This window comes from Anas platyrhynchos, chromosome 17 (assembly GCF_047663525.1).
Source record: "Anas platyrhynchos isolate ZD024472 breed Pekin duck chromosome 17, IASCAAS_PekinDuck_T2T, whole genome shotgun sequence".
Lineage (NCBI taxonomy): Eukaryota > Metazoa > Chordata > Aves > Anseriformes > Anatidae > Anas > Anas platyrhynchos.
The window spans coordinates 384,230-397,935 of NC_092603.1; the positions used below are offsets into that span (position 1 = coordinate 384,230).

Here is a 13,706-nt window from a genome sequence, read left to right on the forward strand (position 1 = left end):
CAACTGGAATGCCATGGTTTGTCGTTGGTTGATGGGTTTGGCCAACTGGAACACCATGGTTGGTCATCGACTGATGGGTTTGGTCAACAGAACATTTGGCAATGGGTTTGGCCAACTGAAAAACCGATGATTTGTGGTTGGCTTGATGGGTTTGGTCAAGTGGGCCACTGTGGTTGGCCATCAATTGAAGGGTTTGGCCAACTGGAACATTGGGCAATGGATTTGGCCAACTGGAAGGCTGTGGTTGGCCATCGGTTGATGGATTTGGCCAATGGAACATTGTCCAATGGTTTTGACCAATTGAAACGCCATCGTTTGTCACTGGTTGATGGGTTTGGCCAACTAGATGGAACACTGTGGTTGGTCATCGACTGATCAATTGGGCCAACTGGAACACCATCATTCGTCATTGGTTGAAGGATTTGGCCAACTGGGATGCTGTGGTTGGTCATCGGTTGATGGGTTTGGCCAACGGAACATTGGGCAATGGGTACTAATTGGAACACCGTGGTTGGTCATTGACTGGAGGATTTGGCCAACTTGAACGATTTGGTTGCTCAACTGATGGGTTTGGCCAACGATGGGCGATGGGTTTGGCCAACTGGAACGCTGTGGTTGGCCATCGACGATGAATTTCGCCAACTGGAATGCCATCGTTTTTCGTTGGTTGATGGGTTTGGCCAACTGGAAAGCGGTGGTTGGCCATCGGTTGATGGATTTTGGCCAACAGAACATGGGCGCTGGATTTGAACCACTGAGTGGAATGCTGTGGCTTGTGATTGGTTGATGGGTTTGGCCAAGTGGGATGCTGTGGTTGGTCACTGACTGATGGGTTTGGCCAACTGGAACACCACTGGTCATTGACTGATGGATTTGGCCAAAAGAAGTCTGCCAAAAGGGTTTGGCCAACTGGGACGCTGTGGTTGGTCATCGACTATGGGTTTGGCCAACAGAAGATTGTCCAAAAGGGTTCAGCCTACTGGGACGCTGTTGGCGATTGGTCATTGGTTGATGGGTTTGGCCAACTGGAACGCCGTGGTTGGCCATCAGTTGATGGATTTGGCCAACGGAACGCTGTTCCAATGGGTTTGGCCAACTGGAACGCCGTCATTCGTCACTGGTTGATGGGTTTGGCCAACTGGAACGCTGTGGTTGGACATCGGTTGATGGATTTGGCCAACAGAACATTGGGCGATGGGTTTGGCTGTTGGGAACACCGGTTTTAGTCATTGGCTGATGGATTGGCCAACTGGAACACCAGCGTTTGTCACTGGTTGATGGGTTTGGCCAACTGGAACGCCGTGATTCATCATTGGCCAATGGATTTGGCCAACTGGGACACCTCGGTTGGTCATTGGCTGATCATTTTGGCCAAAAGAACATTGTGCCGATGAGTTTGGCCAACTGGGAGCACCAGTTAGTCATTGGTTGATGGATTTGGCCAACAGGACATTGGGCGATGGGTTTTGGCCAACTGGAGCGCCGCGATTGGTCATCGACTGATGGGTTTGGCCAATCAGAACGCCGTGGCTCACCGTTGGCTCGTGGTTCGGCCAATCAGACGTTGACTGCGGGGTTTGGCCAACCCGTCATTGGCCGATGGGTTTCGCGTGCCTGCCACGCCGTGGCTTGTGATTGGCTGATGGGTTTGGCCAACTGAACTGTCCCTTGTGATTGGCCGATGGATTTGGGCAGCCAGCTGGATTGGATGGCCTGGGGCGGCTGCCCTTGCCATTGGACGGGGGCTCGGCCATCATGGTCCGAAGATCCTGATCTGGACGACGACCTCGGCCAGGTCTGGAGACCCTCGGCTTCTGACTGGACAACGGTTCAGCCAGGGGGCGTGGCTCACCTCAACAAGCCAGATGGCTACATTGATGTCATCACAGGGGGGCGGGGCTTGGTTTTGGGGATACCCAGGGGAGATTTGGGGCCCCCGAGTGGTGCCCCCCCCCCCGGTGGGCCCCCCAGGTTTTGGGGTGGGCCCCCCCAATTTTGGGGTGACCCCCCTCAATTTTGGGGTGCCCTCCCCCTGGGGGACCCCAAAATTTTGGGGTGGGCCCCCCAGATTTTGGGGGTGGCCCCCCACTGGCCCCCAGATTTTGGGGGTGCCCCCCTTGATTTTGGGGTGGCCCCCCATCTTGGTGGCCCCCAAATTTGGGGTAGATCCCCAAGATTTTGGGGTGACCCCAGATTTTGGGGTGCCCTTCCTGGGGCCCCCAGATTTTGGGTTGTGGCCCCCCCCAGTGGCCCTCCAGATTTTGGGGTGCCCCCCCCCAAATTTTGGAATGCCCCCCCACCCTTGGGGCTCCCACCTTTTGGGGTGCCCCCCAGATTTTGGGGTGCCCCCCCCAGTGGCCCCCAGCTTTTGGTGGGGGGGGGCTGGGACCCATCCTGGTGGGGGGGGTCCCCCAAAATTTTTAGGGGGGGGGGTTGGGGGGGGGTCCCCGTTTCTCCCTGTAGCTCGTAGTGACCGGGGGGGGGTCCTGGGGGGGCTCCGGTCGCGTAGAGGAACGGGGGGGGGGGGGGGGGTTTGGGGGGGGGGGCGGATTTTGGGGGGTGGGGGGAGAGATTTGGGGGGGGGGCTAAGGGAGGGGCGTAGAGCTGGGGGGGGGGGTTGAGGGGGGGGTGGGGGAGGGGGCCGCGGCGCTGCTTTTAGAGATTTTGTAATAAAGGAAAGTGAAAAAAAAAAACACAAAAAAAATGAGGCGAAAACAGGCGAAAATGGGGCTGGGGGGGGGGGGAGGGGGAAAAGCGCGCGCTCCTCGCTCCCCCGCCCGCGGGAAAAGCCGCGTGGCCACGCCCCCCTCTAAGCCACGCCCCCCTCGGCCACGCCCCCTCAGCGCGGCCACCCTCACGTGGCCACGCCCCCTCCCCCGTGGCACCGCCCCCATGGGCGGGGCGAGCGGCTCGGCCACGCCCCCCTCCTCGTGGCCACGCCCACCCAGCGTGGCCACGCCCCCCGCGTTACGCGGTGACGTCCGACGCAGCGCGCGCGGCGCGATGGAGGCGGCGGCGGCCGGCGGCGAGGTGCGGGGGGGGGGGGGGCAAAAAACACCTCAAAAATAACCCAAAATACCACAAAAATCACCCCAAAAACAGCCCGGGGGGGCGGGGCAGGGACCCCTGAGACCCCCCAAAGGGTTTTGGGCCCCCCCATCCCCCGGGACCCCCCCAGGGGCCTGGGGCCCCCCCTGAGGCCTGGAGACCCCCCCCAAGGAGCCCCCTCCCCAAATTTTGGGCCCCCCCTCCCCAAAATCCCCCCCCCATGGCCCCCCCCCAAACTTTCCGACCCCCAGGAGACCCCTCCCCAAATTTCTGCCCCCCCCCCCGTGCCCCCCTCCCCCAATTTCCCCCCCGACCCCAACCCTGGAGCCCCCCAAAAGCCCCCCCCAATCTCCCTCCCCCCCCCAAGTTACCCCCTTCCCCCAAATTTCTCCCCCACCAAATCCCCCCCCAACCCCAAATTCCCCAGAAGCCCCCCTCCCAAATTTTCCCCCAATAAAGCCCTAGACCCCCAAATCCCCCCCAATCAAAATCCCCCCCCAAATTTTTTCAGCCCCCCCCCCAATTCCTGCAGCCCCCTCCCAAATTCCTGCCCCCCCCCTAAATTTTTGTGACCCCCCCCCCTAAATTTTTTGTGCCCCCCCAGGACCCTGCGGCGCCCACAACCCCCATGGCCGAGTCTCCAGACCCTGGTGAGTGGGGGGGGGCGCGACCCCCCCCAAAAATCCCCCCCCTCCCAAAAATCCCCCCCCCCATCCCCCAAATTCCCCCCCCCTCCCCAAAATCCCCCCCCCTTTTTTTTTTAACCCCCCCCCTCAAATTTCTCTTCCCCCCCCCCCCAGGTCACCCCCCCAGCAGCCCCCCCCCGCCCTGCGCTGAGCCCCCCCTGCCCCCCAGCAGCCCCCCCTCGGTTGGGGGTGGGGGGGGGGGCGCCCCCCCTCCTCCTCCTCCTCCTCCTCCCCCTGGGCCCCCCCCAGCAGGCCTGGGGGCGTGGGGGTGGGGGGGGGGCAGGGGAGGGGGAGGGGGCGCTGGGGGGGGGCCCCCGGCTGGAGGCAGCCCCAAGGGGCTGACAGGGTGAGGGGGGGCACAAAATTTGGGGGGAGGGGGCAAAAATCGGGGGGGGGCGCAAAAATTTGGGGGGGGGCAAAAGAGATTTAAGGGGGGGGTCCTGGGGGGGAATTGGGGTGTTTGGGGGGGGCTGGGGGGGTTTGGGGGGGGGCTTTGGGGGCTGTTAGAGGATTTGGGGAGGTAAAAATTTGGGGGAGAGGCGCTTGGGGGGGCATGAAAATTTTTGGGGGAGTTGGGGGGTGATTTGGGGGTGGGGGGGGGATTGGGGGGGCTTTGGGGGGGGTCTTGGGGCTGTTTTGGGGGGCCAGGGGAGGGGTTTGGGGGGCCTTGGGGGCTTTTGGGGGGGGCTTTTTTTTGGGGGGGCTTAATATTTTTTTTGGGGGGGGCAGGGGTTATTTTGGTATTTTTAGGGGTAATTTGGGCATTTTTGGGGGGGGGCCTGACCCCTTTTTTTACCCCCCCCCCGGCCACGCCACCAAGACCCTCCCGGCCTCCCCAGTCTTGGGGGGGGGCGCGGGGGGGTTTGCCTCACCCCTGCCTCCCCCTCACCCCGCCCCCCCCTCCCCCCTCCCCCCCGGTCCCCCCGGTACAGCCGGCCAGGAATGCCCCTGACGGGGGCCCGGAGATCCCCCCCCGGCCCGGCCCTGCGCCTCCTCAGCTCCCGGGGGGGGGGCCGCCCCCCCCTCAACCCCCCGCGCCCCCAGCCCCCCCGACCCCCGCGCCCCCAGCCCCCCTCCCAGCCCCCAGACCCAAAGTGCAGGCCCAACCATGGCCAAGCCCAGCCGGGGAGGGCTGAGGAGGGCGAGTTCCAGTAGGAGTAGTCAAATGGGAGGGGGATTTGGGTTAATTTGGGTTAATTTTGGGCCCCCCCCCAGGTGCCGGAGAAGCGCCGTCTGGAGATGCTGCATTTCCGCGGTGGCAAGAGCTGAGGGAGCATGGACGAGCCAGGGTGGGGCGGAGCACAAAAAATTTGGGGGGGAGGGGGGTTTATGAATGCGGGGGGGGGCGAGAGGAGAGGAAAATTTTGGATTTTTGGGGGCTGTGGGGGGGGCTTCGGGGTTTTGGGGGAGCTTGGGGAGTTTTTGGGGGGGTTTTGAGGGATTGGGGGGGGACTTGGAGGGTTTTAAAATTTCGGGGGGGGGGCCTAAAATTTTTTTTTGGGGGGGTTTATTGGGGGAGGCGGGGGAGAGGAATTTGGGGGGGTTTTGGGGGGGTGGGAGGGGCTCAGAGGGGTTTGGGGGGGGTTTCAGGATCACTCTGGAGGGTTTAGAGGGATTGGGGGGGCCGGGGGGGGCACCAAAAAAATTTGGGGGGGGTTCATAAATTGGGGGGGGGCGGGGAAGGAAAATTGGGGAGGTTTTGGGGGGATGGGGGGGGGCTTGAGGGGTTTTTGGGGGCTTTTGGGGAGGTTTTTCCAAGGCTTAGAGGGATTGGGGGGGCCGGGGGGGGGCCCAAAAAAATTTGGGGGGGGGGTAATAAATAGGGGGGGGGCGGGGGAGGAAAATTTGGGGGGTTTGGGGGGGTGGGAGGGGCTGAGAGGGGTTTTGGGGGGGTTGGGGGATTTAGGGGGGGTTTGGAGGCGTTTTTTGAGGGATTGGGGGGGCCTGGGGGGGGGCACAAAAAAAATTGGGGAGGGGTTATAAAATTGGGGGGGGGGTGGGGAATTGGGGGGGGGGTTGGGGGGGCTGGGGGGGGTTAGGGGAATAATGGGGGGGTTTTGGGGGGGCTAGAGGGATTTGGGGGGGCTGAGGGGACCGGGGGGGGGGGGCAAAGAAAAATTTGGGGGGGTTAATAAATTGGGGGGGGCGGGGGAGGAAAATTTGGGGGGGTTTGGGGGGGCTGAGGCGGCTTTTGGGGGGGGTTTGGGGGGTTTTGGGGGATTAACATGGGGGGTTATGCTTGCTATTAATCCCCCCCCCCAAATTTTTGCCCCCCCCCAGACCCCCCAAGCGCCCCCAAGCTGGGGTACGGCCCCGGGGGGCTGGGCTGCAGCGCCCAGCCCCCGCGCCTCCACTGAGGTAACGGCCCCCGGGACCCCCCCCAAATCCCCCCGACCCCCCCAAATCCCCCCGACCCCCCTGACCCCCCCAAACCCCCCCCAAATTCCCTCAAAGCTCCAACCCCCCCAAACCCCTCCCTGGACCCCCCCCAGCCCCCCTTTTGACCCCCCCCGAGACCTTACCCCCCAAACCCCCCCATTACCCCCAAAGACCCCCCTTTGGCCCCCCCCAATTCCCCCCCAGACCCCCCCTTAGCCCCCCCCCAACCCCTCCTACCCCCCCCTTTGCCCCCCCCAGTGACCCCCCCCGCCCCCCCCCAGATCACGGTGACGGAGGAGATGGCGGCCCCCCCGCGGGGGGGTCGGCGGCGCATGGGGGCAGCGAGGGGGGGGGCGGCTTCTCTCTCTCTACGACGGCTTCAGCGTGGACGGGCCCGGGGACTCCGACAGCAAGGTGGGACTGGGGGGCACTGGGAGGGACTGGGGAGGGGACTGGGAGGCACTAGGGGGGCACTGGGAGGGACTGGGGAGCACTGGGAGGGGACTGGGGGGATTGGGAGGCACTGGGAGGGGATCGGGGGGACTGGGGGGCACTGGGAGGCACTGGGAGGGGACTGGGTGGCATTTGGGGGGCACTGGGAGGGGACTGGAGGGAGGATCTGGGGGGCACTGGGAGGGGACTGGGGGGCACTGGGAGGAGCACTGGGAGGGGTCTGGAGACAATACAGAGGGAACTGGAGGGTACTGGGAAGAATTTGTGGTCAATATGGGGGGTCTATGGGAGGTACTGGTCAATATGGGAGCTACTGGTGGCTACTGGGAGGGACTCGGGGATCAACTGGGGGGCACTGGAGGGACTGAGGGTTAATATGGGGGGAACTGGGGGACACTGGGAGGGAACTGGGGGGCACTGGGAGGGACTGAGGGTCAATACTGGGGACACTGGGAGGTATTGAGGATACTGGAGGATACTGGGTGACTCTGGAGAGACTGGGGATGCGATTGAGGGTACTGGGAGGGACTGGGGTCAATATTGGAGAGACTGTGGACACTGGAGGGAACTGCGGAGCTGGGAGGGACTCGGGGACAACATGGTGAGAGGGCACTGGGAGGTACTGGAGGATACTGGGAGCCACTGGGAGGGACTGGGAGGGACTGGAGATGGATACAAGGGGTCTGGGAGGGACTCAGGGTCAATCTGGGGGAAACTCAGGAGGAACTGGGGGGCACTGGGATGGTTTTGAGATCAATATGTGGGGCAATGGGGAGTACTGGGAGTTCTGGGAGCTACTGGTGGCTGCTGGGAGGCACTGGGGTGCCCCATTCACCGGGGGGGGGGCGCAGGTGGAGGGGGGCGCGTCCCGGGGAGGCGCTGAGCGAGGAGGAGGAGGAGGAAGAGGAGGAAGAGGAGGAGGAGGAGGAGGACGAGGAGGAGGAGGAGGAGGAAGACGAGGAGTCGGGCAACGCCTCGGACCGGGTAGGTGGGGGGGGGTGAGGGGGGGTGGGGGGGTGAATTTGGGGGGGGGGTCCTGACCTCGTGTCCCCCCCCCAGAGCGCGTGGTGCCCGGCGCAAGGCGCGGCGGTGGAAGGAGAGCCCCTCGGCTGAAACTAACCGCAAGAGGAAGCGCAAGGAGCCCCGGCCGAGCAGGGGTGAGGGGGGGAACAGAAAAATTGGGGGGGGGCCCAAAAAATTGGGGGGGGCCTAAAAATTGGGGGGGGGTCCCTAAAAGGCATGGGGGGGGAGGGGGGCTGAGAGGTGGGGCGGGGGTCAGAAATTGGGGAGGGGGGGGCCTTGAAACGGATAAATTGGGATGGGGGGGGCCTTGAAACTGATAATTTGGGGAGGGGGGGGCCTTGAAACTGGTAAATTGGGGAGGGGGGGCCTTGAAACTGGTAAATTGGGATGGGGGGGCTTAAAATTTGAAATAGGGCAGGGGAGGGGGCTTGAAAGTGAAATGAGGAGGGGGCTTAAAACAGGTAAAATGGGGAGGGGGGGGCCTTGAAACAGATAAATTGGGGAGGGGGGGCCTTGAAACTGATAATTTGGGGAGGGGGGGGCCTTGAAACTGATAATTTGGGTGGGGGTCCCTGAAACTGATAGGGTGGGAGGGGGGTAGGAGTGAGAGATGGGGCGGGGAGGGGGCTTAAAAGGCAGAAATCGGGGAGGGGGGGGCCTTGAAACGGGGACAGAGATTGGGGAGGGGGGAGCCTTAAAATGGGGAAATTGGGCAAAGGGGGAGCCTTAAAGTGGGGAGGGGGGAGCCTTAAAACGGGTAAATTGGGGAGGGGGGGCCTGGACGGATAATTGGGAAATGGGGGACTCTGAAACTGATAAAGGGGGGAGTGAGGAGCCTAGAAACGGAAAAATTGGGGAGGGGGGGCCCAAAACTGGAAAACGGGGGGGCCTGAAACTGATAAATGGGGTTGGGGGGGCTCAAAACCGATAAATGGGGGGTGGGGGGGCCTCGAAACCGATAAATGGGGGTTGGGGGGGCCTCGAAACCGATAAATGGGGGTTGGGGGGGCCTCGAAACCGATAAATGGGGTTGGGGGGGGGCCTCGAAACCGATAAATGGGGGTTGGGGGGGGCCTCGAAACCGATAAATGGGGGTTGGGGGGGCCTCGAAACCGATAAATGGGGGTTGGGGGGGGCCTCAAAACCGATAAATGGGGGTTGGGGGGGGCCTCGAAACCGATAAATGGGGGTTGGGGGGGCCTCGAAACTGATAAATAGGGGGTGGGGGGGCCTCGAAACCGATAAATGGGGGTTGGGGGGGCCTCAAAACCGATAAATGGTGGCGGAGCCTCAAAACCGATAAATGTTGTCAAGGGGGAGCCTCAAAACCCACAAATTGGGGAAAAAAATTAAATTTTAAAGCACGGGGGGGTGCGGGGGGGTCACCCCTGGATGGGGGGTCCCGAGCCCCCCCCTAGCCCCCTGCCCCCAGGTCAGGAGGAGCCCCCCGGGGCGGCCCCAGCGAGTACACGGAGGTGCCCCTGGGCTGCCTGCAGCTGTCTCCCCGCGATGGCGCCATCTCCCCCCCAGCCCCCAGGTGAGGCCACGCCCCCTCCTCCCAGGCCACGCCCCCTCCTTGGAGCCACGCCCACCCCTGGCCACGCCCACCCGATAAGCCACGCCCACCCCCCACCGAGGCCACGCCCCCCGTGGGTTATCTCCATGGGGTTTATATAAGCTGAAGCCACGCCCACTGTGGGGTGGCCACGCCCATTTAGGGTATAACCACGCCCCCCTCAAAAGGCCATGCCCCCATAGAGAAAAGAAGCCAACGCCCCTGTATTTAGGCCCCGCCCCCTTTTCCATTTTTGGCTGGGTTCCAGCCCGATTGGACTGACCTGGAAGCCCCGCCCCCTTGGCTGGTGGCCACGCCCCCAACAGAAAGCTCCACGCCCCTTTATGCAAATGATCCTCATACATAAGCCACGCCCCCTTCATTCAGGCCACGCCCCCCTTTTCATTTTTGGCGGGGTTTCAGCCCCAATACCCAGCTGGAAGCCCCGCCCCCTTTGGTCTTTTGGCCACACCCCCTCCCATAAACCACGCCCACCTCATAAGCCACACCCCCCTGGTGCTGACCACGCCCCCTTTTGCATTTGGCCACGCCCCCTTTTCCATTCCATGGTTCCAGCCCATGCCCCGCCCCCTTTGCCTTGAGGCCACGCCCCCTTGCATAAACCACACCCCCTCATTTAAACCACGCCCCCCCCCTTTCAAGCCACGCCCCTAATGAAGCCACGCCCCCTCCATTTAGCCACGCCCCCTCCCTCCCCTTCGATGGGGTGCCACCTAGGTGGGCGTGTCCCCACCGTGACCCCGCCCCTTGTGGGCGTGTCCCACGAGGCCCCGCCCCCTGTGGGCGTGTCCCAGCGCTGCCCCGCCCCCAGGCCCGCGGCTGCGGGCGCTGAGAAGCCGAGCGCTTCGAGGAGCTGCCCCACTGCTCCTCCGCATGGAGGCCCCCAAAATCGACGGCTCCGCCCAGGCGGCGCGCAGCCTCTGCATGGCCACCGAGAGCGTGGATGGGCAGGTGGGGGTCTGGGGGGGGCCCTTTTGGGGTCCTGGGGGGGCTTTTTGGGGGTCTGGGGGGGGTTACTGGGGGGCTATGGGAGATCTTTTGGGAGGTTCTCTGGAGTACTTGGGGGGTATGGGGGCAGGACACAGCCTCTGCATGGCCACCAGAGATCTGACGGGCAGGTGGGGGGCGCGGGGGGGCTTTTGGGGGTCTGGGGGGGGTCCTAGAGAATTATAGGAGGTTATAGGATAATACTGAGAATGTGAAGTTCTTGGAGTATCTGAGAAATAGAGGTCTAGGGACAAGGGGACCTTTGTACATGGCCGGAGCATGGACGGGCAGGTGGGGGCAGCGGGAGGCTTGGGGGTCCTGGGGGAGCTTTTTGGGGGGTATTGGGGGGTTACTGGGGGGTTATGGGGTAGTCCTGGGGGATGCTGGAGGATCTGGGTGCTTGGGGGGTATGGGGGCAGGACGCAGCCTCTGCATGGCCACCGAGAGCGTGGCGGGCAAGTGGGGGGGCTTTTTGGGGTCTGGGGGGGGTCCTGGGGGGGTTACTGGGGCTTCTTGGGAGTACTTGGAGGATCTTGGGGGTTACTTGGGATATTGGGGGGGCTATGGAGAATTATTAGGAGGGCTATGGGAGAATTATTGGGGGATTTGGAGGGATATTTGGATTATATTGGGGGTTTGGGGAGGATTATGAGGGGTATTAGGGAGAGATTTTGGATTCCCCCAAATCTAACCCCTCCCCTAATAACTTCAAGGCCCCCCCCCCCAATAATTTACCCTAATTAATTTTAACCCCCCCAATTAACAAATTAACACCCCCCAATTAATTCCAACCTCTCCCCCCATTCGTTTCCTCCCCCCCCGACACCTCTAAACCCCCTCCCCTCATTAATTTCCCCCCTAGTTAATTTAACCCCCCACTAATTAACTTAATTTCTCCCAATTAATTTTAATCCCCTCCTAATTAATTTAACCCCCCCCATTAATTAATTAACGCCCAATTAACTCCAACCTCTCCCCATTCATTTCCCTCCCCCCCATCACCTCTAAACCCCCTCCCCCTCATTAATTTCCTCCTCCTAGAGTTAATTTAACCCCCCCACTAATTAATTTAACCCCCCTAATTAATTTAACCCCCCCAGGTTAATTAATTAATTAATTAATTAACATCCTCCCAATCAATTCCAACCTCTCCCCATTCACTTCCCTCCCCCTGCTCACCCCTAAACCCCCTCCCACGAATTAATTTACCCCTCCTAGGATTAATTTAACCCCCCCCCACTAATTAATTTAACCCCCCCAGGTTAATTAATTAATTAATTAATTAACATCCTCCTCAATTCATTCAACCTCTCCCCATTCATTTCACTCCCCCCAAATCACCTCTAACATCCATTAATAATTTATTCCCCCTCGAGTTTAATTTACCCCCCACTTAATTAATTTAACCCCCCTAATTAATTTAACCCCCCCAGGTTAATTAATTAATTAATTAATTAACATCCTCCAATCAATTCCAACCTCTCCCCATTCACTTCCCTCCCCCTGATCACCTCTAACCCCCTCCCCTCATTAATTTACCCCTCCTCAGGATTAATTTAACCCCCCACTAATTAATTTAACCCCCCTAATTAATTTTAACCCCCCCATTAATTAATTAACCCCCCTCCAATTAATTCCAACCTCTCCCCATTCACTTCCCTCCCCCTGATCACCCCTAAACCCCCTCCCCTCATTAACTTCTCCTCGGATTAATTTAACCCCCCCACTAATTAATTTAACCCCCCTAATTAATTTTAACCCCCCCCAATTAATTCACCCCCCCATTAACAAATCACTGCCTTCCACTTAATTCCAACCTCTCCCATTCATTTTTCACCCTCCCAATCACCTCTAACCCCCCTCCCCGCATTAATTTCCCCCTCCTAGGATTAATTTAAATCCTCTCACTAATTAATTCTCCCCCCTAATTAATTCACCCCCCCCATTAATTAACTGAGCACCCTGAATCAATTCCAACCTCTCCCCATTCACTCTCCCTCCCCCGCTCACCCCTGAACCCCCCTCCCCTCATTACCTCCCCCCCTAGTTTTAATTTCCCCCTCCCGGGCTAATTAACCCCCCCCTGCTAATTAATCCCCCCCTAATTAGCTGAGCGGCTGCGGGGGGAGCATCCTGAAGCGGGAAACCATGCGGCCGTCCAGCCAGGTGCCCCTCATGGTGCTGTCCAAAGCCACCGGGCGCGGATGGTGAACACCACTGTGCCGGGGTGTGGGCACTTCTGCACCGCTGTGAGTCCGGGGGGGGCACGGGGCCTGCAGGATGCGGAAGGTGAGTGCCCTGCGGGGAGGTCCGGGGGGTTTGGGGGTGATATGGGGGGTTGGGGGGGGGTTTTGGGGTGCAAATTGCATGGTAAGTATCACTACTGCCCCATATGGGGGCGCTTCTGTGCTGCTGTGAGTGCGGGGGGGCACGGGGGGTCCCAAGGAATTTGGGGAGGGGGCTTCAGGGGGTCCTGGGGGGTCTGGGGGGCTATGGGGTGATTTTGGGGTGATATTGGGGGGTTTTGGGGGTCCTGAGTGCCCATTGAAGCACCACTGCTGCCCGGGCTGTGGCCACTTCTGCACCGCTGTGAGTCCGGGGGGGCGCGGGGGGGTCCCGGGGAATTTGGGGAGGGGGCTTCGGGGGGTCCTGGGGGGGTCTGGGGGGGCTATGGTGTGATTTTGGGGCGATACAGGGGGATTTGGGGTGCAGATTGTATGGACAAACCCCACTGCTGCCCCATATGGGGGTGCTTCTGTGCCGCTTTGAGTCCGGGGGGGGCACGGGGGGGTCCCAGGGAATTTGGGGAGGGGGCTTCGGGGGGTCCTGGGGGGTCTGGGGGGTTTGGGGGGGATACGGGGGGGTTTAGAGGAGGGGTAGTGGCCCTAAAAGGCCCCTAGGGACCCCCAAAACACCCTCAGGATCCCCCAAAGACCCCATAGAGACCCTCAGGGACCCAAAGCCCCCAGGACCCAAAAATACCCCAAAAACCCTCTTTAGTGACCCTATAGCACCCTAAACGACTCCAGGGCACCTTTTAGGGCCCCAAACCTCCCCAGGGCACCTTTTAGGCCCCCCGGAACCCCCTGAAATCCCTATAAGGACCCCCAGAGACCCCATAGGGACCCCAAAAGCCCCCCAGGACCCCCCCAGGACCCCCCCAAAAGCCCCCCAGGCCCCCAAAAACCCTCTTTAGAGACCCTATAGCACCCGTAAACGACCTTTTAAGCCCCCCAAACCTCCCCTATGGCACCTCTTAGGGCCCAGGACCCCCCAAAAGTCCCTATAGGGCCCCCCAGTGACCCCTCAGGGACCCCAAAATACCCCAGGACCCCCCAAAAGACCCCCAGGACCCCAAAAACCCTCTTTGGATACCCTATAGCGCCCCTAAAAGACTCCAGGGCACCTTTTAGGTCCCCCAAACCTCCCCCAGGGCACCTTTTAGGCCCCCCGGAACCCCCTGAAATCCCTATAGGGACCCCCAGAAGCCCCCAGGGACCCCAAAAGCCCCCCAGGACCCCCCCAAAAGCCCCCCAGGACCCCAAAAATACCCC

General features: G+C 61.1%; 1 protein-coding gene across 1 annotated transcript in view; it reads left to right on the forward strand.

The window, feature by feature from the left end:
• The first annotated feature begins 936 nt into the window (after positions 1 to 936).
• EHMT2 (euchromatic histone lysine methyltransferase 2) overlaps positions 937 to 13,706 on the forward strand; it is a 36,664-nt gene continuing 23,894 nt past the window's right edge. Inside the window, 10 exon segments of the mRNA XM_072024713.1 lie at positions 937 to 1,086; positions 3,653 to 3,698; positions 6,015 to 6,039; positions 7,418 to 7,564; positions 7,626 to 7,723; positions 9,960 to 10,031; positions 10,034 to 10,116; positions 12,262 to 12,334; positions 12,337 to 12,359; positions 12,691 to 12,741. Of these exon segments, the coding sequence (XP_071880814.1) occupies positions 937 to 1,086; positions 3,653 to 3,698; positions 6,015 to 6,039; positions 7,418 to 7,564; positions 7,626 to 7,723; positions 9,960 to 10,031; positions 10,034 to 10,116; positions 12,262 to 12,334; positions 12,337 to 12,359; positions 12,691 to 12,741 (768 nt within the window).